This window comes from Podarcis bocagei (assembly GCF_964188305.1).
Source record: "Podarcis bocagei genome assembly, chromosome: 9".
Taxonomy (NCBI): Eukaryota; Metazoa; Chordata; class Lepidosauria; order Squamata; family Lacertidae; genus Podarcis; species Podarcis bocagei.
The window spans coordinates 2,358,258-2,386,154 of record NC_138134.1 but is presented as its reverse complement, the minus strand read 5'-3'; the positions used below and the strand labels follow the sequence as shown (position 1 = coordinate 2,386,154).

At 45.4% G+C, this 27,897-nt stretch overlaps 1 protein-coding gene across 1 annotated transcript in view; it reads right to left on the bottom strand.

Annotated features, from left to right (window-relative positions):
• SCAPER (S-phase cyclin A associated protein in the ER) overlaps positions 1-23,284 on the bottom strand; it is a 212,502-nt gene extending 189,218 nt beyond the window's left edge. Inside the window, exons 1-5 of the mRNA XM_081207983.1 lie at positions 23,134-23,284; positions 18,318-18,393; positions 6,476-6,593; positions 5,283-5,353; positions 788-982 (exon numbers count right to left, since the gene is read on the bottom strand). Of these exons, the coding sequence (XP_081064109.1) occupies positions 788-982; positions 5,283-5,353; positions 6,476-6,593; positions 18,318-18,393; positions 23,134-23,189 (516 nt within the window). The 5' untranslated portion in view covers positions 23,190-23,284. The remainder of the gene's footprint in view (positions 1-787; positions 983-5,282; positions 5,354-6,475; positions 6,594-18,317; positions 18,394-23,133) is intronic.
• Between the last annotated feature and the right edge of the window lie 4,613 nt (positions 23,285-27,897).

Here is a 27,897-nt window from a genome sequence, read left to right as displayed (position 1 = left end):
TCTGTCTCATCCTCCCTTCTTGCCCAAGCAGACCGATTTCTGATACGTCACTCTGACCCCGCCCCCACTAACAAGTCCACCTTACACACAAACACACCATCCACCCAATTGCTCCAACACCTCCCTTTCAACCACTATCATCCACTCCATTGAAAACTTACTGCAAAAGACAGGAGGAGACCATGAAAGCACCCACCAACAGAACCATATGAAAATACATTGCAGCTGATTAGGCTCCCTCTCAGTGCACTGAGAAGAAGGTCTGCAGCCACAGGCTTTCCCCAATGTGGCTGTGGAAATCAGTGCTGCTGCCAGTGACCCACTGGTGCTGCCCTGAATGCAGTGGGTCCAGGGAGGCTATGGATCTACAGGATCATCCCCACCACAAACAGGCCCTGGAGTCAATGATTTAATTTTCCTCTCAATGCTGTCAAGGGGAAATACATTATTGGGGGGGGGGGGGAGACAAAAATAGAAAAAGCTACTCCAATCACACCCTCAACTCTGGCCATAGCTCACCAGCAAGGCCCTGGATGGGGCAGTGGTTTCACCACAGATCCCAACCCCAATGGAAATGAATGTTCTCTAGCACATAAGCGTTCAGAACCTAAAGTCTGGAGTGGCAGATGACGAAATGGGCTCTAGTCTATGAAAGCTTAGACCACAGTATATCTGCCTACTCATAAAGAACAGAGCAACAAGATTCAAGAGTCCTGCAGTACTTTGAGGATTATAAGTAACAACCAAGCGTCATCCATGCATGTACTGCACTACCAGAAGAGCTTACCTTGCATTCTACTACACTCTGATCTGATTCACAGGTGACATAGATTTCATCAACTGCACGTCTTAAGTTGTCAAAAAGGAAGGCCCAGTATCGTGCTCGCAGATCCACTTTCCGAGGCTGTCTTGTTTTAGTTGGGCTTTTATCAAAGTTTTTTTCTCCAGCTGCTGATGTTATTTTGCAGTCTGATGTGGTACTCTGCAAAGAAGGGGCACAACTTGAAATGCAAAATCCAGCAAGTGTGGCCAACGGTTGGCGATTCACAGGACATGCATTTTGCTTCAGCCCACTTTTAAAACAAAGCACTGAAAGTATTCAAATATAATCAGTGCTTTTTTTCTTTTAAAAATGTTTAGGGGTACTCTCATTTTGACTCAAGAAAATCACCATTTTATAGTTCAGAATGGGAACAATAAATATAGTAAATGGACAAAAGTACAAAGATTCACAAAATGTTTAGGGGTATGCGTCCCCCTGCATCCCCCCAGGAAAAAAAGCACTGAATATAATGTTTCCAAGACTCCACAGATAAGCTTCCTGCTGGATTCCAGCTCCCATCCCCCCGACCACTGGCCCTAAGTCTGTGGTGGGAGGGCCTGGAATCCAACAACACAGGGGGGGCTCAAGGGTTTGAAGGATGGGGAGGAAGCCCTCTGCTCATGCACTCCCTTGATCGCATAACATTTTGGCCTGATCAACTAGGAGCAAATTACCCCCTTCTCCCCCCCCCCTTATACTGTATACAGCATCCAAGTCTCATATCAAATATAAATGATCGGTAAAAAGAACTCTGTGATCTGAAAGCAGAGGTGATGTTTGTACTTTTATAACCCAAGAAAATCTTCAATAAAAACAATTAAAAAACAACAACACTAGGAGTAAATTGTGGTTTACAATCCTAGTTTGGAGGGCTCACTCAGATCATAGTTTGCTGATTTGAGCAAAGCAGCAAAGTACAGTTTGATGAAAGCAGGAAGTTATCCACTGAGACACATTCATGGGACAGAAAGAGGGAGCATTTCAAGCAGTGAAGGAACTTTTTAGTTCTTCTCATAGACATTGTGATAATGGCAAATGTTAAATTAACATTCACAAGTAGAATCTACAAAGCACTTACACACATATTATTCAATAGAATTACAGTAATACTCTTTAATGTCTCTAGCTAGAGAATTCAATATATACCTACGAGGCATGTTCAGTTCTCTTGTCGTATTATGTGCCCTCTCCTATACATGTGCAAGCAGCTTCCCATCCATTCCCACAAAAAAGCCCTCTGTGCACATACAATGCAGAACTGCCAAGAATTTTGCTGTAGTGTCTACAAGCACAGCCTAGGAATCCAGGGCAGCACAGGAGACACTCTCCTCCATTCTTTGGCTAACATTCCTTCTTCCATGTTTGCTGGCCACCAAAGCTGCTCGTAAAATAGGGATGGAGAAGCTCTCTTCCTCCAGGTGCTGCTAGACAAGAACTTTCACCATCCCTGGCCATTGGCTGTGCAAGCTGTGGCCCACGGGAACTGAGGAACCACAGGTTTCTCATCCCTGTCCTCCAGAGTAGGTGTACAGCATTGGTGATCAACCAGCGCACCGGGGCACCCTGGGGAGACTTGAGGAATGTCCAGAGAAGCCCTGGGGGGCTGTCCTTTCATTCACTTTCAGCCAATATCTTCCTGTATCATCTCTCTTTCTCTCCAAGAGCCAGTGTGGTGTAGTGGTTAAGAGCAGTAGTCTCGTAATCTGGGGAACCGGGTTCGCGTCTCCGCTCCTCCACAGCTGCTGGATGACCCTGGGCTAGTTACACTTCTCTGAAGTCTCTCAGCCCCACTGTTTGTTGTGGGGGAGGAAGGGAAGGAGAATGTTAGCCACTTTGAGACTCCTTCAGGTAGTGATAAAGCGGGATATCAAATCCAAACTCTTCTTCTCCTCCGAGGAACATTCAGGGGAGCTGGCAGGGGCAGAATGGGTTGGGGCAGAGCGGGGGAATCCCCACTTACGCACATCCTGTAAGAAAACCCCAGGATGAGCTGGAACCCACAGGGGAGTCACAGGAATAAAGCGGTTGGTCAAGGGAGCGGTGGACTCAAAAAGGTTGAAAACCACTGATGTATAGTGTCTGGGTTGCAACCCTAAACACACTTACTAAGGGAGTAATCCTATTGAGCACAGTGGGACTTGCTTTTGGGCATGAATGCATTAGGACTGCTCTGTGAAATACCTTTAAATGAACTGTATAAGAGTTGTTGCTTTTAATATAAAACCTATGGAAATTAATCTTGCCTTTGCCAGTCAGCTCTGGTGTCAAAGTGACCGAACAGCCCCAAGAGAGAAAGTATTAAGTTTCCATTAGTGATATCTGACTATCATTTTACATCTATGCTTCTCCATTTTGTGTTTCATAAAGCCTCATTATTGAAGTGGAACAGTTGGGTATTTGTGTTAGTGTTGCCCTTTTTAATCTCCAGGCGGTTTGAAATATCAGTGTAATTTTCTGTCTCCCCCAGAGAGTGAGACAGACATTCATCACGTCTGGATGTTAGTTTCACCCTCCACTTGCTCTGACCAGGAGAATTTTCTATTTGCTGAGCATCTAAAATCTATTTCTTGTTAGCTCTTCAGCAATATTTTAGCATATCTGGTACAAAAAAAAAAGAATTGAAATGAGATGTGGCTATACTTAGGGATTTTCTCTTTCTTTCTTTTTCTTTTTTAAAAGAAATATGTGGGAAACCAGACCTGCAAAATAAACCCTTAAAGCTCAGGCTACAGATTGTCAGCAAAATAAATGCAATATGTATGTTCTTGATATTTTTACAATATGGAAAAGAAAATTAAAACTTCATTTAGTAGTTATCAGATAAAGTGCCTGCCCTAAAATAAAAGTTGGAGACAAACAATTTAGGTTCATTAATTTCAACGCGTCTGCTCTGAGTAGGAGTTAGACAAAAACTACCCTTTGTTTTTATCATTTTAACCATCAATACCACCTTTTTCTTTAAAATGAAAAATGGGGTCATGACCACGTATAACGGCCCCACTTGGTTAGCTACATTACACTCACCATAGATGACACACATACAAGGGATCTGACCAACACATGTGGCAACTGAGACGCACAGACAGGAGACATGTCCCAACTCACACAGAGCTCCAGGAAGTTATCAATGACTTGCAAACTTGCAGACAATACCTTCGGTTTCTTTCATGTGTTCATATCAAGCAGGCTTCTACCTGCTAGTAAGTGGGACTGCAGACTAAGATTAAATGAAGAATTGGGGGCTGGGAGGTTAAGGAAAAGTTTATTTTAAATCCCACAGTATGAGTCATGACTTATCTGGGCTGCTGTTTCCACCTTCTGTGATGCAAAGCTTCTCATCGCCCAAGTCTATCACTTAGGAACTGCTGAAAAACTAGCCTCAAGGAGACACACAAGTCAACAAGGAGGTATCGCCTCCAAACCCCAGCGATCTTAGACGATGGTGAGAGAAGAGCTGTTACTGGAGGCAGCATTGAGCCTAAGGCCTGCATCCTGGTTGGCATCCCAGGAGCCTGTTAACATGTGCAGCACACACTTGTCTCTGCAAGCCTTGAACAGTTGCTCAGCTGGCAAGAACCCACCACATAGGATTAAGGGAAGAATAAAAGGGAGGTAAGGACCACAGAGAACACTTAGAAGGGCAGGTGATAAAAACTATTTTTAGAAAATTAAGGGGTTGGGTTTCAAGATGATCGCCGACACATGCCTCTTTTCCCCACCCAAGGAGAACACCCGTAATTTCACAAAGCATGGTAGAATCAAGAGAACACTAAGCACTCAGTGATCATTATTTCACAGAAAGGACTATTTCTCACAAATGACAGATGAGACAACAATCCTGCATATTGCTTCAGACAGTGAAGGGAGGTCACATGATTAAATATTCTTCAATACCTCAGTTCACATGGATTTATTATTTATTTACTTCATTTATCTTAAGGTGGCATATATGGTTCTCTCTCTCCTCCTTTAATCTCTGTGAGGTGGGTTAGACTGAGAGGCAGTGACAAGCCTAGGGTCACCTAGTAAGGTCAAGTGGGAATTTGAACCCTGGTCTTCCAGGTCCTAGTCCGACACTCTAACCACTATGCCACGTTGCTTAATATACTTTCTTGTTCCATACCTGTTACCTGCAGCTTTCTGGTAAAATGGAATAATAATAACAACAAAAATTATTTAAACCCCGCCCTGGTTTGTCTTATGGCTCATGTGAAGAGGCTGCAGGCACATCCATAAAGCTTCTTCATACCTCAGCTTAACTGGCATATGATCATCCAAACACAATGCCAGCAAACCAAACACTGAAATAAAACTGCTATGTGGAAGGATGGGAATGGCTTAAGATATATTTTATCTCCAGTACAGTTGAACAAAACATTCCAAATGAAGCATATAAGTTTTGTTTCAGAACACATTACTTTTCTAGTGAAAGAAACCCAATAAGAAAACTTGCATGTACCTGTTTAGTAGTTTTATGAGTTCCCTGAGTTATTCTTTTGGATTTCCCTCCTACTTGCCATTTTGGTTTTCCTGTGAAAAGAAAACAGCATTTGAAACAAGCAATAATTCCGTAATGCTTACATTGGATATGGTAAACCTGTGGTCCTCCAGATGTTGCTCGACTTTTTAAACTCCATCAGCTCCAACCAGAATGGACAGTGGTTAGTTAGGGTGCTGGAAATCAACACCCAACTTCACTGGCATTTATATGACCTTTTCATAAATCTAACAGCTCTTGAGTTCCTTCATGCCTAGCAGATGGGTTGCATTTTTATCGGATTTTGGCAAAAATTAAAGGAGAAGAGGTGTGTGTGTGGGGGAGCTTAATGGTATGCATAGCTCACAACCCCAAGCTCTCTCCAATTTTAGTAAAATCATACTCTGTAAAAATGGCAACTATGTAAGACATGTCAGATGTCAAGGAGAACATTCCACTCCATAATTAGAGCACTAATTTGGGGGTATACAGTTTTGCTGGTGCTCAACCTTTTCTTGCTTTTATAGTTCTAGCTGCATGCCTTGGGGGGGGGGGGAGACTGACAGGCATAATAAGAATACAGTACAAGCCCTGCTGGAGCAGACCAAAGGTCCACCTAGTTCAGTAGTTTCCAACTGGTGGTCCGCAGACCCAAGAGGACCTGCATAACCCACCCAGGCAGTCCATGGCACCATTCACACAACCAAAAGTACCATAGAGATATAAACATTTTCAAACATAGGGGGTCCATGGCTTGGCTTTTGTGAAACACGGGGGCTGCAGTATTTAGCTAATTGGGAACCACTGGTCTAGTCCATTATCATCCTGTGTGACAGAGGCCACTCTCCAGATACATCAGAAGCAAGACGTGAATGTGGCAACCGTCTTCTCCTGCTGTTGCCTGCCATGCCCAGCAACTGGTGTCCAGAGGCTTACAACCTCTGAACATGGAAACAGTATACAGCTATTGACAGACTTTTCCTCCATGACTTTATCTAATCCCCCTTTAAGCCATCTAAAACAGTGACCACAACTAAATCATGTGATGGCGAATTCCATTAAGTTAAAGTACACCACATTTGAACTTTCCTTTGCCTGTCCTGAACAGAATGCCAATCTGTTTCACTGGCATAATTACTTGCTGAACATAAATATGATCCATGGTTAATGCCTACCATCATCCTCTTTGCTTTCCAAGGGCACACTCCATGCAATCAGGTTCCTTGCTGTGCGACCCTCTTCAGCCACAATTTTTCTAACCTTGTCATGACTATTTGAACGCTGGAAGGAAGCCTGAAAAGAGAGGGAAATTGTTTCACTGACAGCACAATAATCCTATCCATACTACACCTTATTCAATGAGGATTACTCTAAAGGGCATTGGATTGCAGTCATTGGATTGGGTTGGTTCCAATTCAATGCTAAACCATGGTTTGAGCTAACCTTCCTTTACCCAAGTGGTGATTTAGGGAAGGCATATACAATATTTTTTTCTTTTACAGCTGGAATATGAGTACCTAGATGCTATCCTAAACTGCAGCCTCCATGGACTGAGCAATGTCCCAAGGCATGGTTTGTCAGTTAAGACACTTTATCAAAAACCACAATGTGCCCAAACTGGGGTTTGCAAATTAGCTTTAAAGCATTATTTTATATCTTGATTTATCAGCCATTGGCAAATCACAGTTTACTGTTACTTCTGAACCATCTCTTAAGTCTTCGGTCACTAATATATTTTTTCTGATCAATAAAAAAACCACACACAAAAGTTTTATATAACTGTTATTTTATACACCAGCCACAAAGATCTACAATGGGTGGCTAACCTGTGGCCCTACAGATGTTACTAGACTCCATTTCTAATCAGTTCCAGCCAGCATAGCCAATGGTCAGAGAAGCTATGAGAGCTATTGTCTAAAATATTAATTAACAAGTTAATAATTAAGCTCAAGAAAATACATTCAGATACGTGTAATGAAGCAGTTGCACATATAAAACCCCTCAGCAAGAGACTTTTCCAAGCAATAATGGATGGGGTGAAATGCAGAATACGAAGAGGACATACTGCGCTATGTTGATAATTTTTATATTTTATTTCACCTCCAATTATTTTCTAGTGTCTTGATTTCAAAGCCACAGTGTGCCATCTAGTGTCATGCAGAAGAACTCAAATAGGCATCTCTGAGCTGCTTCTTTCCCAATGTTTTGCTTTCCCAATTTTTTGCAAACGGTGGAACTGTCACTATTCACAATTCTGCACATTTTAGACATGCTTCTCAAGTTCCTTAATATGAACTGAACCATCTCCATCCAATATTTCTCCCCCAGAAGGACAGCATTGTAATAATTTGACAGTACTCTAAACACCAGACATCTTAGTTGCCCAGAGAAAGAACATTACATAAATGCATTTGGTTGTGAAAGCAAAATAGGCACAAATAGGTTAGTGTAGTGCGACTGCTGGCTCCCAACAAACCACAATTTGTAAACAGGGAGCCAGTATTAAAAATATGTGAACCCTCTCCTCTGTTAAGATAACTATGTTTCCAGTGCTAACTACGGTGTCATGCTATGAGTGCAACCTGACAAAACCATGGTTAACATAAGCCAATTCTCTTATAACCATGTTTCACAAACCCACTTCAAACAACTGGTGTCAAACTTTGGTTTGCAAGGAAACCATAGTTTGCCTTGGCACATATGAGACCACAGTTAAATACCAGCCTGGAAAGGACAGGAATGAAACTGCACATATCAAGACCATCTCCTTAACTGAAAACTATGGTTTGTCAGGACCCAACATTAATTCTGCACCAGGTGAAATGATTCTGCAAAAGAATCAAAATCCTTAATGCAAGCTCAAGGTGGGAGCTGGAAAGGCATTCACATGCTACTCAAACCAAGCTGGAACACTGCAGTTTGCTATATTGAAATTATACCTTATAAATCACACTCTTTTTAAAAAAGGTATAAGAAGGGACATTCTAGACTTTACACAACACAGCGCTGTGCAATATTAACCATTAATATCAGGGGTTTTTTTGCGACACCTAAAAACAAGACACTGTATGATATGTAACAAACTTGACAATGTAGAAACTGCTCCTAGGCTTACCATCTAGGCAAACAGAGAAATAAAGGAGGAGGTAAGGAAAGACAACTGAGGAAGCAAGTAGAATTGAGCTGGAAATTCTCAGGTGAGAACTTTCAGCTTGAAATTTCTGGGGAGGAAGAGAGTGGATTTGTTTATCTTCTTGGAAGGATAGAACTCGGGGAAAATTTGACAAGACAGGGTTTTTAAAAAACTGCTTGACTGAGGCAAGGGCAGCTGCCCACTTCTAAGCCAGCAGTCTAAAGGAGCAGAGGAGGAACAAGCTGTACTGGCGCCTCGACACTGCAGCTCGTTTCTCCCTCTTTGCTGGTATGAGGACTGAGTGGGATGGCGGCTTCACTCGGCAGTATGTTGTGGGTGAAACCGCAGCCGTTCCTGAGTCCCCCTGCCTCCAGCGCTTGGCTGCAGCTGGTTTCTCCCTTGGTGTGCTGGGAGCTGGTGACAGAGGGACTCAGGAGAGGTGGCAGTTTCACTCGCGACATACCGCCGAGTGAAGCTGCCATCGCGGTCTGCCCCTCATACTGGTCCTGGGTGATATATCAATACATTGTCCAGGCCTACTGGCTACTGTGTTGGTAGTCGTTATGGGTCATAGAATCAACTTACCATATTTTTCGCTCTATAAGACACACTTTTTCCCTCCTAAAAAGTAAGGGGAAATGTGTGTGCGTCTTACGAAGCGAATGCAGGCTGCGCAGCTATCCCAGAAGCCAGAACAGCAAGACAGATTGTCGAGTTGCAGCTCGGCATCCAGGGAAAAATCAGTCTCACACCATGAGGGGTTCCGAAATATGGCTGCTCCTAGGGCTAATATGGCAGCTCCTAGGGCTAATGCAGCACAGCTTTTATTGTGTGAAATCAGAAAGATACAAGCCAAGGAAAGATACAAAATACAAGCCAAGCAATTTGTTCTAGCCAGCAGATAAAGACCTTCGTACTAGACCGTGCGAGCGATCAGGCCATGCTACGTTAGCCAATCATATAGGACAGCACGAGCTGTTCACGCGCTGTTCATGCTCCAAGGATGCTTCTAGCTATGAGATCACCCTGCAACAATAAGAACTTTGCTCATGCTCTCATATACAAGCAATCATTTTCCCACATGTCCTCTTTTCTTGTTTATATTGTTAGAGGAAAAAAGAGGGACCATTAGTACACTTCATTGCCTAAGCGTCTACACTTTGCAACATAAATTCCTCTTGTAACCCCTGTGGTGGGCCGTGGTCGGTACCACCATGCAGTGCATTGGGAAATCAAAGAGGGTATGCATTGAATGCAACAACACACCATAATGAAGCCAGCAATACATGCAATTACAATCAATAATATTTTTCTTAACCATAATCCATTAGGCAACCAAGAAGACAACCACTCCCATGGATCAAAACCTTCAGGTGGATTCAAAGGATTATGAGCTATCATTTGTTCCATATAATCAATAGTAGCAGAGATATTGGTCGATTGATCGGTTATATACATACAGCAATGAGAATGAATTAAGGCACAAATTCCACCTTTAGAAGCAAGGATCACATCTAAAGCATAACGATGTTGAAGAACTACATTTCTTATTTCTGACATTTCTTTGTTAATCATTTTTAAAGCCAAGATGGTGGAATTGAACAAATTTTCTGTCCAGTTTGCCAATTTATGCAAATCACGATAATTCATGGCTGCACCTAAAGAAGGCAGAAGAGACCTAGAAATAGCTGTCCCTGTATACTGAGAAATAGGTGATTGTACTTCCCTTCTGTTACGCAAACGGACCTCTGGGAGCTTATCTATCTTATATATCAGGGGTATTGAAGCAAACATGTAGATTCACTGCTTTTTCTCATCCAGTTGAACCAAACATAAAAATCTCTACACGCAGCTTGTTGTTCATAAGTCATGTAAGTTGTGACATTATTAACTGAGACTTTTGGCCTATCACTCATAGTGGTAACATTAAGAAAACAAGAAGATCCATTAATGTACTTATAGGTCCAATTACAATATGGATAATGACCTAAAAATATACTATTATGATTAAAACGAAAACAATAAGGCGCTATTTCTACAACAACAAAACACAGGTGATAAACTTATACGATTGTCCTTCATATTATTGCTAATCTTATATGAAGCATTTACTGGAATGCTAGAATACCATCACGAAAAAAAAAGGTTCAAAGCTTTGAGAAGCTTTTTAAAATCATTTTTCTCAGCAGCTAAAGGCACTAGCGAAGCATATTCCACTTGCTGTAACTAAAAAGATTGCAACAAGGTCGAGAACAGAGCCCATTGTCTTCTCAGGCCATGTTAAAGAACCATACTGCAACTTGCAACTTGCTTTCTGTCCGGGAACCATGCCAAAGCACAAGAATGAAACAACTGGAACACACTGAAATCCCCTCATCCCTCCCTTGCCAAGAGTCCACAATAGTTCCAAGACAGCCCTCTGTACATGCTCAGGGGAACACATCATAAGGCAGGACTCCTGAGGGAGGAGAAAAAAAAAATATGGGGGGTAAAATCCAAGTGATGCCAATAAGGATGAGAATGGTAAATTAGTCCAATGGCTGTTTCCGAGCAACCTGCGTGGTATTTCGTGGCTCGATTATTGGCATGTAAAAACCATAATCCAGAAGAAGTCACACAACCATTTCTGCAGATACAGGAGCCCATTTGCTGTAAATAAGTCTGATGTATTGCTCCTTGTACTGCTGAGTCAAAAATCCAAGCCCAATGAAACGTGGTGACACAGAGGCAGTGTCCACAGTGAGATGTACCTTAGAAAATGGAGCCAAAGAAGGCGTGTGGGTGACATCCATTTGCCAAATTGCCAGGGGATGCAGGCCTCTAGGGTTGACTGCATCAAAAGAAATGACTGTGATCTTGTCTGCTGGATCCTTATGTCCTTTAAGGGCAGAAAATAGTGGAGACAAAGTGGAGGTGGGCAGGTCCAAATAACTCTTTATCCAATTCAACTGTCCAAGAATTTGTTGTAAATCCACCAGTTTAAGATGATCAGGGAACTGTAGTTGAGGCGTAACTGGAATGGCTGCAGATGCTGTCAGCTTGTGTCCCAGGTACGTAATGGGTAAAGTCCGCTGGATTTTTTCTTTAGCCACTGTCAATCCAACAGGTTGTAGCCTTTGCAGGATTTTGGGACACGGCGGAGGACAAGGCCGTGGCTAGCAGGCCGTGGCTAGCAGTGCCCACTGACTGGCAGGCTTTAAGCATATCAGCAATGGCTATATTTGATGTTGCCATTAGAAGGCGCAGCGCTTGCTTACAGTCCTCATTTGCAAGCTGGCGTACAGTCAGTTCTTGTGCTGCCAGGTCCTGAACTTGCCGCTTGAAGGTATTGTACAAGCGATCAACAAATTGTCCATAGGGCTTTGCAGGGTCCTGTCTGATGCTCCCCCATCGGCCATTGCGCTCATTCCTGTCATCAGGGACAGAGGCCAGAGCCTCTTGGGCTGAGGCTGTGGTGGCTGCCCAATACATAGGATCAAGGGCCAACTGTTGGGCAATGGTAAGAAAATTGCCTCCTCCCGTTAACCCATCGAGGACATCAGCTTGGGTTAACATGACGGGGGCTGGGGGTTGGGCGGCACCAGCAGCGGCAGCAGCCGTGGTGGCCTCCCAATATTGAGGATCGAGAGTTAGCTGTTGGGCAGCAGTAAGAAAATTGCCTCCTCCTGGCGCGGCAGGAGCAATCACAGAGAAGAGATTAGGAGTTGCACAGTCAAAACCCAACAATGGGGCAGCGGCACGGAGAGATTCTTGGAGAGGAGTAGTAGAAGCGGTGCCAGAGGCCTTGGGTGCAGGAGGTGGAAGAGCGGGAGGTGCTGAATGCGAAGATTCTTGGAGAGGAGTAGTAACGGGAGGTGCAGGAAGTGAAGAATGCGGAGAATGCAGGGGGGGGGACGACAGGAGGAGCCGAAGGGAAAATGTCCGGCGGTTTAGGAGGTAGGTTTGAGGCAGGCAAAACAGGTACCGGGAGGGCGGGCGAAGAAGCTGTTGCAGCAGCCAGAAGAATGTTTGAAGGAGTTAAACACGACATAGCTTTGTAGACGTTACTCCAGGCATGCAAAACCTTGACATCAATTTGTGGATGATTTTGAAAGAAATGTCCAATTTTTTTCCAATCATCTAACCCCCAAGTTCCGTCCTGGGGGAACCACGGACAGTGAGTGTCCAGGGCTTTTATAAGGGACTTAAGGTCAGCTTTCCGAACAGCAAGGTTGTTACTGGCCAAAAGGAATTTAAGGTCTTTAAAAAATTTTTTCTGTGGTGCAGAGAGAGACTTTCCCATGATTGCAAGAGTTGCAAAAAGAGCAGGGAGCACTTACCGAGGGATCCTTAGGAGGATGAGGGAGGCGCCTTTTTGCCCTGTCCGGGCGGAGATAAGTGCTGATAAGTCCGTAACGTAGTCCAGAATCACATTCACACGGGAGCTCTCACCAGGGATCCACTACGTGGATGAACGACGCGTCTGCAGCCCTTGCGGGGCGAGGTGAGAGCTGAACGTTGTAAAACAGCATGAAGTCCGAAAGAAATCACACGGGAGCACTCACCAGGGATCCACTACGTGGATGAACGACGTGTTGGTGAGTGCTGAATAATGAAAAACAACGTGAAGTCCGAAGGCAGTCACACGGGAGCACTCACCAGGGATCCACTACGTGGATGAACGACGTGTTGGTGAGTGCTGAATAATGAAAAACAACGTGAAGTCCGAAGGCCTCACACGGGGCACCAAATGTCGAGTTGCAGCTCGGCATCCAGGGAAAAATCAGTCTCACACCATGATAGGTTCCGAAATATGGCTGCTCCTAGGGCTAATATGGCAGCTCCTAGGGCTAATGCAGCACAGCTTTTATTGTGTGAAATCAGAAAGATACAAGCCAAGGAAAGATACAAAATACAAGCCAAGCAATTTGTTCTAGCCAGCAGATAAAGACCTTCGTACTAGACCGTGCGAGCGATCAGGCCATGCTACGTTAGCCAATCATATAGGACAGCACGAGCTGTTCACGCGCTGTTCATGCTCCAAGGATGCTTCTAGCTATGAGATCACCCTGCAACAATAAGAACTTTGCTCATGCTCTCATATACAAGCAATCATTTTCCCACAACAGATGGCTGCGCAGCGCTCCCTCTCACTGTTCTAGCTTCTGGCTTAGCCGCACAAAGCCTCTTCAGGGAGGGGAGCCTTCATCCTGCTGCCCTGAAGAGGCTGCGCGCGGCTATCCCAGAAGCCAGAACAGTGAAAAGGGTTGCTGCGCAGTGATCCCTCTTGCTGTTCTGGCTTCTGGGATTCAGAATATATTTTTTTCTTGTTTTCCTCCTCCATAAACTAGATGCGTCTTATGGTCTGGTGCATCTTATATAGAGCGGAAAATACGGTATTTTTCTTTTAACACTATTTTTGCTATGCAGGGTGGAAGGAACAGAGAGCCTCTCAGTCACTGCTAATTGCAACACCACCACCCAGAACACCCCAGACATATTCTGGGAAGGATAAAGACAGTTGCCACAAAAAATAAAAGGGTTTTCTTGTGTGTGTGTTTCTTTGTGGCTGATTAGCTGCTCTCCCTGTGCAAAGGTCAGAGGGGGCAGGGTTTCTGTTAAGTCAGGTGATTAGCTGTGGGAGGAGCTTATCAGAGCTTGATCCATCTTTTAGATTTAGGGGAGCTAGTCTCAAACGTTTGTTGGGGGAGACCTAGGTTTCTTGTGGGGGGAGTTATTTGTCCTGTCTTCACTCTTTTTAAGATGGAGGACCACTGTAGCCACCCCCAACGACACGTTTTCAAGATGGAGGGTGAGGGAACAGCTGCAGTCGCCTGTGGTTCCTGCGCAATGTTTGCCATCTTGCCAAAGGTTGCAGGCAGCTTTACCTGCAGCAATTGTATGTTGATTGCCCTCTTAGAGGACAAAGTCCAGCAACTGGAGGAACGTGTAGCTACGCTCCAAAGAATTAAAGGAAGAACAAAGAAACAGTGGGGTCACTCAGAGGAGAAGATGGTGAAATGCAAACAGGGGACACAGAAAGGGCTGAACTCCTCAATGCCTTCTTTGCCTCAGTCTTCTCCGATAAAGAAAACAATGCCCGACCTGAAGAATTTGGAGCAAATGATTCAGCAGAGGAAACACAGCCCAGAATAACTAAGGAGATAGTACAAGAATACTTGGCTAGTTTAGATGTATTCAAGTCTCCAGGGCCAGATGAACTGCATCCAAGAGTATTAAAAGAACTGGCAGATGTGATTTCAGAACCACTGGCAGTCATCTTTGAGAATTCCTGGAGAACAGGCGAAGTCCCGGCAGACTGGAGGAGGGCAAATGTTGTCCCTATTTTCAAAAAGGGGGAAAGAAAGGACCCAAATAATTATCGCCCAGTCAGTCTGACATCAATACCAGGGAAGATTCTGGAGCAGATCATTAAGCAAACAGTCTGTGAGCACATAGAAAGGAATGCTGTGATCACCAATAGTCAGCATGGATTTCTGAAAAATAAGTCATGTCAGACTAACCTGATCTCGTTTTTTTACAGAATTACAAGCCTGGTAGATGAAGGGAACGCAGTGGATATAGCCTACCTTGATTTCAGCAAGGCATTCGACAAGGTGCCCCATGATATTCTTGTAAAGAAGCTGGTAAAATGCGGACTTGACTATGCTACCACTCAGTGGATTTGTAACTGGCTGACTGACCGAACCCAAAGGGTGCTCATCAATGGTTCCTCTTCATCCTGGAGAAGAGTGACTAGTGGGGTGCCACAGGGTTCTGTCTTGGGCCCGGTCTTATTCAACATCTTTATCAACGACTTGGATGTATGATTCTATGATTCTATGATGGACTCAAGGGCATCCTGATCAAATTTGCAGATGACACCAAACTGGGAGGGGTGGCTAACACCCCAGAGGACAGGATCACACTTCAAAATGACCTTGACAGATTACAGAACTGGGCCAAAACAAACAAGATGAACTTTAACAGGGAGAAATGTAAAGTATTGCACTTGGGCAAAAACAATGAGGGGCACAAATACAAGATGGGTGACAGCTGGCTTGAGAGCAGTACATGTGAAAAGGATCTAGGAGTCTTGGTTGACCACAAACTTGACATGAGCCAACAGTGTGACGCGGCAGCTAAAGAAGCCAATGGAATTCTGGGCTGCATCAATAGGAGTATAGCATCTAGATCAAGGGAAGTAATAGTGCCACTGTATTCTGCTCTGGTCAGACCTCACCTGGAGTACTGTGTCCAGTTCTGGGCACCACAATTCAAGAAGGACACTGACAAACTGGAATGTGTCCAGAGGAGGGCAACCAAAATGGTCAAAGGCCTGGAAACGATGCCTTATGAGGAACGGCTAAGGGAGCTGGGCATGTTTAGCCTGGAGAAGAGGAGGTTAAGGGGTGATATGATAGCCATGTTCAAATATATAAAAGGATATAAAAAGAGGAGGTTAAGGGGTGATATGATAGCTATGTTCAAATATATAAAAGGATGTCACATAGAGGAGGGAGAAAGGTTGTTTTCTGCTGCTCCAGAGAAGCGGACACGGAGCAATGGATCCAAACTACAAGAAAGAAGATTCCACCTAAACATTAGGAAGAAATTCCTGACAGTAAGAGCTGTTTGACAGTGGAATTTGCTGCCAAAGAGTGTGGTGGAGTCTCCTTCTTTGGAGGTCTTTAAGCAGAGGCTTGACAACCATATGTCAGGAGTGCTCTGATGGTGTTTCCTGCTTGGCAGGGGGTTGGACTCGATGGCCCTTGTGGTCTCTTCCAACTCTATGATTCTATGAAAAAAGGCAGCTGCTGCTGCTGCTGCTGCTACTACAGGCTGCCATCTCCCCACTCTTTCCTGAATGCATTACACAACTTAAGGGGCATTTGGAGTGGGGGTGGATGGGACAGAAAACGCTGATTGCAAGTTGGCAGCACAACTGTGAGTTGTGCTGCTATCTCCGCTGCTACTGCAATCAGCAGCCCAAAAGCAGGAAGAGGAATAAAAGATCCACCGCCACTACCACCTTGGCTGTAAGCCCTCCAAGCAATACAACAACAAAAAAAGCTGATCACATGGCACACCTCCCATCTCAGTTAAAAGTGCAGTGAGTTAGAGAAGGGGTGGTAAAATAGATATGTCCAGGTCACAGTTCCTCAACCTGGTGCCCTGCATGTTTTTCTGGGCTGCAACTCCACCTCCTCTCTTACCACTGACCATCAGGGATTATTGGGGTTGGAGTGCAGTAGCAACTGCAGGGCACCAGGTGAGGAAAGACTGGTTTCGTCACTTCTGAAGGAAGTTGAGGGACTGAAGAATTGAATATTTGGTGGCAAGGAGTTCCACAGATAAAAGGAGGTCAAAGAAAACAGACAGAGGCACAAGGCAGCAGATGACCATGCACAGTGAGTCACACAAGGAGCCCCGAACCAGTTCAACCCATGAACCAGGCACATGAGAATAGAGCAGGCAATAAGTCCAATGATCAACATAGGAACTGAGGCAAAGTTTGTCTGCTCTTTGCCTAACTTTGCCCACATGAGACTCAGGGATAGTTAGAATTGTTCATGCATTGAGGAAAAACATATTGTGTGAACTAGCTGCAATTTCTATCTGAGACAGGGAGTGGGTGTCTTCCAGAGACTGCTGAACTTGATGGGTAAGGACTTTGCCTCGATCTCCCCATCATTTTGTTGATAAAAGACAGATCTGTGAGGGACTGGAAAGGATCCATTCTTCACAATGCTTTCAAAAAGCCTTTCAAATATAAACAGTGTGATTCCTGTTGTTTATAAAACTGTGGCAAATGGCCACACCAGATTTTAATATGCATTAAAATACTTGTTGTGACATGTTCTTTATTATGTATTTTGTATTCTCATTTTGTATTTTTCTGTTGTGAACTGGCCTGGGATCTTTGGGTGAAGGGTGGTATACAAATTTAAATAAATAAATAAATAAATAAATAAAGGCAATTTCTTAGGCAAACGTTGGTTCTCTTTTCATAAATAGCAATTTTCAAAATCTCTATGGTAATATATACGTGCTTTTGTCATAAGAAAAAAACTTTCCTCACCAGAGACATGGCTACAGCACTTTCAAACAGAACACCTCATGAATAAAAACAATTTATTATGTTTAAAAGTTACTAGACCACTAACTGCATTTGAAGGCTTATGTGAAGAGGTTAATTCAGTGAGGAGGGCACTGTTTTTGCAGCTAACAACAACCAAAAATGTAATAAAACCACCATGAACAGTTTAAAGCTAGAAACGTTCACAGTCTATGTGTGTGTAGAGCAGCTGAACATTGCGCAGCCCTAAAAGAAAGGACATAATATGCATCACTGGTGGGGAAAATTTGATGAAGAAGTTTTAGGATTTGGTGCAAGCTAGCATAAAAGATATAAAATTAAAGTTATGACCTTTTAACAACACAACTAGGTTATAGCAATGCTTCTATAAGAAATGAATTCAGAATTTGTTTAACAGTTGCCTGATTCCTAATAGTGCAAAATGTGAAAATCCATCAAAACATAGAAAGGGACTGGGTTAGAAAGAAAGAAAAAGGATTAGTAGTGATCAGTTAACACAGCAAAGAAGGATTCAGCAGCAGGGGAAGAAATCAAATTATAGAATCACAGAATGCTATAGTTTGAAGGCACCTCAAGGGGCATCTAGTCCAACCCACTTCAATGTAGGAATCACAACTAAAGAATTCCTGGTAGAAGGCCATCCAACCTCTGCTTAAAAACCTTCAGTGAAGAACAGTCCACCACCCTCCAGTTTCATGGAAGACTGGTAACTATTACCCACATATGTGGAAACTAAAACTGTGAACTAGGACAAGCCAAACAAGTTAAGATCCTAAAATATGGCCATAGTAGACATACAACTTACCATCATGTTATAACTGTCTTCTACATCAACCGGTTCATTTATCACATTTTTTGCTGACCCCATGAAGTCATCATAGCTGTTTAATATAAAAGAGAAACATTTAATATTCAAGTCACAAGAATCAGGAATTCCTAAAGTTGCAAAGTCAACTAACATTTACACCCAGGCACCAAATTCAATTATACTGCTAGTGGACCACAGTTTGCTGGCCTAGCAGATAATTCCTTAGACTAGTCACACTGACCGCCATGCTAGCAAGACTATGGTATTAGACTAACAATGATGGGGCACTACGCTGCTGTTACAGAGACAAACATGAATGAACAATGCATTTTATTCATTAACAACCAGAGTTATCATCACTAGAAAACTACAACTTGGGGAAGCATAGATATAAGAAGATTGCAAACAAATAAGCATCATGTTTCAATTCTTACATTTAAAATATCCATGACAATGTCCCACATTCATAACACTGCCCTAAGCCACCTTTAGGTAAAGGTAAAGGGACCCCTGACCATTAGGTCCAGTCGTGGCTGATTCTGGGGTTGCGGCGCTCATCTCGCTTTATTGGCCGAGGGAGCCGGCGTACAGCTTCCAGGTCATGTGGCCAGCATGATTAAGCCGCTTCTGGCGAACCAGAGCAGCGCACGGAAACGTTGTTTACCTTCCCGCCAGAGCGGTGCCTATTTATCTACTTGCACTTTGACGTGCTTTCAAACTGCTAGGTTGGCAGGAGCAGGGACCAAGCAACGGGAGCTCACCCCGTCGTGGGGATTCGAACCGCCGACCTTCTGATTGGCAAGTCCTAGGCTCTGTGGTTTAATCCACAGCGCCACCCACGTCCCTTATAAGCCACCTTTAAACCAGGATTAATACTGTCATGTCTTGAGAACAAACCACTCTATTCTTCTCACATTTTAGTTGCTTCTATAACTGAACAGGATTTAAAAATATTTCTCCTTGCATGGTATGATTTTATCGGAAGAAACTCCTAATATGCAAATAGACAACCAAGGATAAATCAAGAGGTGGTAGCTATCTGTATGAAAGGTAAGAGGAGGACCTTCAATTCTACTAATGGGAAAAGATCATCAATTGTGGTGGTGCTGAGTACAACATACCTAGCAATACCCTTAAACAAACTAGTCACCTCAACTCTTTATTATAATCATTATTTTGCTTTACATCTTATTGCTTTTATTTCCCGCACCCTCATGACATTAGGCCTGAGTCATCCCTTCTAGAATAAGTGGGATTTACCAAACTTTTCCAACTCTTTTCTCTTAGGGACTGTTGTTGATTCCAGAATGGATACAACAATGAGATCTAGTGTTTAATTTAATTTATGCTAATTTACATTTCTGAAAACTTAATGTATAAAACAAAACAACATGGGTCAAGGTGGGTCAAGGATGCTGCTAAAACGTCAGGTTTTCAAAACTGCAACTGCAATAAGCACTGGGTTGTGTACAAAAATCCTACACCGAATGTAAATTGCTGTTTTGCTGCTGACTACCATTATTTCCTTGGCATACTCCGAAACAGTAAGATTGCTTTATCTTGGACTTTTCTTGGTGCAAAAACACACAACGAAATGGAAAGCAAAACACTAAATCCTAGTTCCATAGAAGCAACAAAACTCCTCATTTTGCTCAAGAGATATATATTTGAATCATTCAACTTGGTGCAACAGACGGAACCATAAAAGCAAACACAAATTTGGCCTTCATTTTTTTTTCATTTTTCCTCCAATGAACCGAAGAGGACACATAGCTGCTCAATTCACAACGTGCATCAGACGAAACAGGCTTTTGCCTATGAAAGCACATGCCATGGAGCAGTTCAAACATGAGGCAGGAGAAGCCCACTGGGGAGGGGGCAGCCAAGAATGAGAGCATGTCCAGAATTTGACACACTGATTGCAGCCTTCACAGCTTTATCCCATTATCCCTCCTCTGGTGGAAAGGAGCTAAGGTGGCACTGTTACCTGAAAGCACCACACTAGAAAACCCGCATCATCTTTCAGACTCTTTTCGGCCAACAGTCTTCAATACTAGCATCACAGTGCCAATCTACAATAAAACAGCAACTCAAAAAGGATATTGTTGAGCTGGAAAGCACTGAGCAAGGGGCAGCCAAAATAACCAAGGAGCCAGAACAACTCCCCTATGTGGAAAGGTTACTACTGGGGCTTTTTAGCTGAGAGAAACGATCAGTTAGTCCTTTTTCACACAGCGCATAGTTCAACTATGGCATCACTACCACAGGATAAAGTGTTGGCCACAAACTTTGATGGCTTTAAGATGGGGTTAGAAAGATTTCTGGAGGATAAAGCTATCAATGACTACTACCCAGGACGGCTGTGTACTACCTCCAGTATTGGAAGTGGCATGCCTCTGGGTATCAGTTGTTGGGAATCACAAGTCAGGAGAGTGGTCTTCCACTCAGGTCTGTCTTATAACCTTTCACAACCTTTATATATAGCTTTATTGTAATAAAATGTCTATGCAGTTTACAAAAATCAACTTGACGCTGAACTAGATGGGCCTCTGGTGTGATCCAGCAGGGGTCTCCTAACATTCTTAAGATGCTGCCAGACTCTCAGATTAGCCAGGGTCTTTGAAAAGAACTGGTTAATCTAGGAAGCTGTAGAAGCGCCTCCCAGGATAGAGAGTGGCACTGCAGGTGCATCATGTGGAAGGCAAGGCATGGGAGCAAGGAGACAGTGCCTGTGACCACTGCTAAAAACATGCAAGGAGCAAGGGGAGGGGCTGACGGGATGGGTGGTGGAAGAGGCTGACCAAGATGTATGAGGGAGGGTGCCGTGCAACAAAACATCTAATGCCTCCCTAGTCATGCCATGATGAACTAATACAAACTTTTAAGTGCCACAGCACTGTCTATAGGAGGAAGAGGGAAAGTGCTGTTCATACCATGAAAGGCAAAGTTATGTCCGTTATGGGACTTTTAGTCCGGATAAAGTGTGCAGCCACTTTTGGAGAAAGAAAGAAAATATATACATATCAAGTTATGGAATGAAAACATTTAGTGTGTTCCCAACCCACCCCCTCAGGTAGGCATTGCTTATGTGCGAAGAATCAGTAGTGCCTCAATAACAATAACAAAGGTATTAGCATTTTTTTAAAAAAAGAAAGGGGAGCGTGCAGAACAGTATTCCTCAGCAACTCAGTTATCCTGGCTTCAACCACCACCGTCAGCACCTTTCCTCGAGCAGCAACTGAGTCTGAAAGTACCAGAGGCCGCTGGAAGAATCAGTCCAAAAATCACACAACCATTTCAAGCACTTTAATGATCACTCTGGAATCTCCTTCTGCTTCAGTTAATGCACATTTATCACGATTCACAAATTACACTTCCCCCACTTTAGCTGGAGAGGTTGTGGTGACATGTAATGCAAGGAAACGGTTCCATACTTGTCTATCTAGGATAATGAACATACTGTTCTGCAGCTGGTAAGAAATGCAATCCCATGATGACATGTTTGGTGACGGTGTAACAGGGCATAAGCTCCTTTTCTGTGTTACCTACTCTCTTTTTTAAAAAAAAAAAATATTTATTACTTTTCCAACAATTTAAACACTACAAAAAAAGAACAGTACAATACTGTGTTACCTACTCTCCCTCCAGTTGCTTCATCATTCCTTTTTTCAATAAAATTGGCAGGCAGGACTGCGGGGGGAGGAGATGTACCTTTTATCAGTACAGGTTTCCCTTCTGGAGGAAATTTACAAAACCCTTACCAATTTCACCAATGCCTTAAGTGCGTTTCTTTTGAAAACACTGTTTATTAAGGGGACAACTACATGGACCAGAAATGGAAGCGTGTATACACTTTTTTTGATTAAAAAGAATGACATGGCTTTCACTCAGCTGTGACCATTTAATGAAAAATCACAGAATGTGGGAAGGTGAGTGAAACGCTTGTTCACATAAACTCTGGAACATAGAAAAGCAGGAGGAACTGGGTAAAGGAGGCATGTCATGGCTATCAACGGGAAGCAAAGTTCTATTGTTCCTGGGTCATTTTTGCTTCCACAGACTTACAAGGCTGCCCCTCTGAAATATGCCCCTATGGCTTATGACACCCCCGGCATTCATCCAAGAAGCCCACTGCGCCTTAAAAGCACGACGTGCCTGTCATGTCTTAACCGTCCACAACTGGATGAACCAGGGGTCAGCAACCTTTTTCAGCTGTGGCCGGTCCACCGTCCCTCAGGCCATGTGGTGAGATGGACTGTATTTTTTGGGGGGGAAGAGAGCAAATTCCGATGTCCCACAAATAAGCCAGAGATGCATTTTAAATAAAAGCACACATTCTACTCATGTAAGAACACGCTGATTCCCGGACCGTCCGCGGGTCGGACTGAGGCGGCGACGGGGCTGCATCGGGCCCCCGGGCCTTAGGTTGCCTCCCCCTGGGATAGACCGTGTCCGCAATGCTCTTCGGTTAGTGTTTAAGGCGCCTGAGGGCGACCCCTCCTCCCGGCCTCGACACCTGCGCTTGAGCCTCTGTTGCTCGTGCCACAGGCGAAGGGGCTCCCCGGCCTCTCCGAGAGGCGGCCCCGAGGGCAGCGGGGTTTGGTTGCCACCACTATTCCTTCTTGGGAAGGCAAGGCAGGGGTCCTCCTCCTCCTCCGCCCGCCTCTGGGCCCCAGCCGCCGGGCTGAGGCGGCGGGCGAGGCCCAGAGGCGCAGCCCTCCCGGGGCGGCCCGGCAGAGGGACCGGCGCGCCGCCATCTTGCTTCCCGCCCCTCCGACTCCGCCCGCCCCTGCGGCGCCGCGGGGCCACTTACACGCGCCTCCTCGCCGCGCCGTTCCGCCTGCGTGCGTCCCGCCGCTGTGACGTCATCTCGTCCCGCCGGTTGCCGGTGCGGCGACGAAAGGCGCTCGCGGGGCAAGCGCCTGCCCCTCCCCCCGGCTGGAGGGGAGCCGACTGGGCGTGCGCGGCGAGCTCTGCGCGTGCTCCGTGGGGCTGCCGAAGCCGCCTCGGACTTTGCTTTCCCGCCCTCCTTTTCCCACTTCTGCCGCCACGGAGCGTGCGCGGCTGGTTTTCCGGGCATGCGCGGCAGCGTCGCCCGAAGGCGCGCGCCCGCCACTTCGCCGCACGAGGGAGCAGGAGGCGCGGGCTCGGCTTCTCGCCTGAAAAGGAAGGCGCGAGAAGCAGGCGGGGAAGCCGGGGCCGAGCTCTCCTCCCCTCGCCCTCCGGGCCAAGGGCTGGCGGGCTCGGCGGGGCTCGGTGCTGCCCGGAGGAGCGCCAGGATGAGGCCCCGGCCTCGGGCGCGCGCTCTCCGCAGCGGAATGCTTCGGTGCCCCGGGATCCCTCCCTCGCGGGACCGCCCTTGGACTGCGCAGGCAGGGCCGGGCAGGCCAGGCCTCCTTCGAAGCCATCTGGGTTGGCGGCCGTGCCAGCCTCTTGCGGGAGCGACTTCCCACAGCCCGCGCTGCGTGCATCGGGGGTCTCTTGAGAGCCAGGGTGTTGTGGTGGGTAAGAGCGGTGGACTCGTAATCTGGGGAACCGGGTTCGCGTCTCCGCTCCTCCACCTGCAGCTGCTGGGTGACCTTGGGCCAGTCACACTTCTCTGAAGTCTCTCAGTCCCACTCACCTCACAGAGTGTTTGTTGTGGGGGAGGAAGGGAAAGGAGAATGTGAGCCGCTTTGAGACTCCTTAAAGGGAGTGAAAGGCGGGATATCAAATCCAAACTCCTCTTTTTCTTCTCTTCCCTGGAAGGAAGGAAAGGCGTGGAAGGCCAGGAGGAGGCGCCGCTGTCTCTCGAGCTGCTTGCCCCTCGTGCTCAGGAGCAACAGCCATTTGACTTTGGGACCCGTGGCAGCAGCAATGGTGGCATGAAGTGGAAAGGGGAGGGTTCAGTGGGTTACCATGGGGAAAACGGGGTGGGGGAGTGCTGCAAGCAGGGGGGGCAGTCTCTACTATCCCCATGTTTGTAATGTGATGGGGGGGGGGTCAGAAGGAAAGGAAATGCAAGGACAGATAGTGGCAATTATAGCTAGAAGAATGTGTGCAAAATAAGTACAGTGTCTCTTGCAAAAACAGTAATAGGTGACAAAACAATCAACTTGGCATCTTAAAAAAGGCATTTCCTCTTCACTCACACAGGAGGGAATGCTTCTTCCAAACAGCACCTCCAGTTTTATTAAGCAATCAAAATTTCTTTAATTGGCTGACAGCTCTAAAGAGTAGGTTTTCTGTTTATCACAAATAAGGCAACCCTTCTTATTGCTAGGATCATCAGTGCTTTAGGGCAGTGTTTCCCAACCTTTTTTGGGCAAAGGCACACTTGTTTCATGAAAAAAATCTCGAGGCACACCACCATTACAGCCCCGTGACGTCAGCGCGCAGCGTCACGCCGGGAGGGACGCACGAAAGTGTAAGTTTCAATTTTTTTCCCTCCCCCTTGCCTTCCTTCTGTGCCAACCGCCAAAAAGCCAAGAATCGCGGGACCGCCGGCGGAGGGGGGGAGAGCAAGCGGAGGCAGCGGCGAGCCCCGTTCCTCCCCATCCGCCCCATTCCGTGCAAGGAGCGCGAACAGGTGTGAGAAGGGGGTCAAACCTGCGGGTCGACGCCAGGGAAGCTCCAAGCTTTGGGGGTGGGGGGGGGAGGAGGCAGCAAAGCGAGGCAGGAAGGAGAGCGCGGCTTGGCTGGGTGAGCTTTGGCACGGGCAGGGAATGAGAGCCGCGAGGCGGGCGCTGCGGACGGAGGCGCTGCCCGCCGAGCTCGCAGGCAGGCAGACGGCGAGAGCCCCACGCTGGGCGGCCTCTCCTCGCCGCCGCCGCCCCGCCTCTCGCCGCCCGACTCGCCCGCCTCCCTCCGGGGACGGTGCCCCAATCGAAAATTTGACTTTTTTTAAAAAAAAAATCTTTCGCATTTTTAAATTTTTCCCGCGGCACACCAGGCAACATCTCGCGGCACACTAGTGTGCCGCGGAACAGTGGTTAAAAAACACTGCTTTAGGGTACGCATTCCCCTAAACATTTTGTGAATCCTTGTACTTTTTTCTCAAGTCAAAATGACAGTACCCCTAAACATTTTTTAAGAAAAAAAAGCACTGGCTAAGATCACTTTTCAAACTTTAGGTTTCCATGTAATTGGAAGGAATGCAAATTAGGTTTTGTCATTTGCTGACATTTTCCTCGGACACGTAAATCTGCCTCGTTCTCACCCATCTGACTCCTGCCAGTACTTCATGCATTCCCACTCATGTTAGTGTCAAAAGAACCAGGAAAAGCATGAGCTCTAGAAAATTCAATACAGTGTTAAGAGAACAACAAACGAGCATTGTAGCCTTGTAAGATCATTGGACTATTTTAGAATTTATGAATGCTAACGTTAAAAATTCACAAAACAGATCTTGGCTTACCTGCTAAGGGTGGCTGTAAAGAGGAAAGTTGCTTTTGTTGCTAAGGAGATCTTGTTGAGCTTTGAGTAAACAAAGAGCTTGAAAAGGCATTCAGTGTGAAAAAACACTGTTGCTTGCATCTTCTGGCATTTCTTGGCTTAAAACTGGTTTTGTGCTACCTGATTTTGCTATCCACCTTTCAAGTACAAATTCTAATGCAGATGGTATATAAAAGTATTTATTGTCATCCTTGGAAGGGCTGCAGCTCAGTAGAAGAAGATCTATTTTGCATGCAGAAGGTTCCAGGTTGTTAATTGTTGCTAATTAAATTTGAAGATTCAGGTTCAACTTCTAGCATCTGTTGCCGCTCACTGTAGACAGTACTGAGCTAGATGGGCGATGGTCTAACCCAGGACGGGGGGTGGATTTTAAAGGGGTGGGCATCCAGGAAAAAAGGTCAGCAATCCCGCCCACCATTGGACTCGCCTTGGGAGAGTACTTGGAGGTGCAGGGATAACGTTCAGCAGCCTTGGGAGACTGGATACATTGGTGGGGGGAGCATTTGGAGGTGCAGGGAGAGTGCGTTTTGATGCTGCACTGGTACCTCAGTTTTCAAACATTCCGTTCCGGAAGACTGTTCAAGTTCCGAAACGGTAAAAAACTCAAAATGGAAACCGTGTTTCCTGTTCGACTTCTGAGGCGCATTCAAACACCGAAGCATTTACTTCTGGGTTTTCAGCGTTCAAGTTCCGAAATGTTTGTCAATGGAGACGTTCAAAAACCAAGGTACCACTGTACATGGGTTTAGCTTCACATGCTATCCCTGGAACATAACCCTGGCATAAGTTGAGAGTCAGCTCTAACAATTACTTCATCACTAAAATACTTTGAGTCAAGTCATTGTTTATAACTATAGATGACAATATTGAAATCAGAAAAGTAAGTAACTCCTGTGCTGTCTGCACTGCTGACTCGATGCCAAAGCTGAAGTGGCAGGGGTTTTTTTTTAATCCTCACAACAACTCTGTGAGGTGTGTTCAGTTGAGAGGTCCTAGAGCATGTTTCATAAAGATTTGAACCTGGGATCACATCCCCACCATGCTCTGTAAAGGCACATACCACTCTGACATGACTAGTTTGCAGACCAGAAATATCTTCTAGGCTTTGTATTAGGAAGCCAATTGCTCCCATGATGTAGAAGAGGCATTGAGATCCAGAACTGCTTTAGCCTTCAAAGTGTAGGCAATGTTTTCCCTAAAAACAGTCTTATCTCAGACCATTTTTTTTCTTCATTCAAAACCATCACCCTCCAACTGATCCATCTAAGGCTATACTGAGCTGCAAAGTCTGCGGAAGGAAGCATGAAGTGCTCCAAAATCTCCTGGTAGACGGCTGTGTTGACCCTGGACTTAATGAAGCACAGTGGACCAACACCAGCTGATGACATGGCTCCCCAAATCTCTCTTCTGATGAGAGCAGCTTTTGCATCTCATTTGGAAACCAAGGACCCAGAGTCTGGAGGAAGAATGGGGAGGCACACAATGCCAGATGCTTGAAGTCCAGTGTGAAGTTTCCACAGTATGTGTTGATTTGGGGAGCCATGTCATCAGCTGGTGGTTCACTATGCTTTTCCTCCCTCTCTGAGTATCTTCTAGTATTTTTCGCTCTATAAGACGCACCAGACCATAAGACGCACCTAGTTTTTGGAGGAGGAAAACAAGAAAAAAATATATTCTGAATCCCAGAAGCCAGAACAGCAAGAGGGATCACTGCGCAGCGATCCCTCTGTTCTGACTTCTGTGATAGCCGCATGCAGCCTCTTCAGGGCAGCGGGATGAAGGCTCCCCCTGCCCTGAAGAGGCTTCGCGCAGTGAAGAGGGATCTTGGGGGCTTTTCATTGGGGAGGGAGAAGGGCAGCCCGTCAGTCCCTTCTCCCTCTTCGAGGGTATTTTGAAATGTTTGTTTGTGAAGATGTCATAACTAAATTCTGTTTCATGCTTCTTAATATCAAGGAGCAGGTTTTGTGGATACAATTGGACACCATTTTCAATCAAGAGGGCAGAGTGAAATTTTCAGAACTGCGCTGCTTTTAACCAATTTTTGCATGAAGGTTCCCAAAATGAAGGAGCAGGTCTTCATCTGTATCAGAGGTTGGCAACCTAAGGCCTATGGGCTGGAAGCGGCCCATGAGGGTTGCTTAAC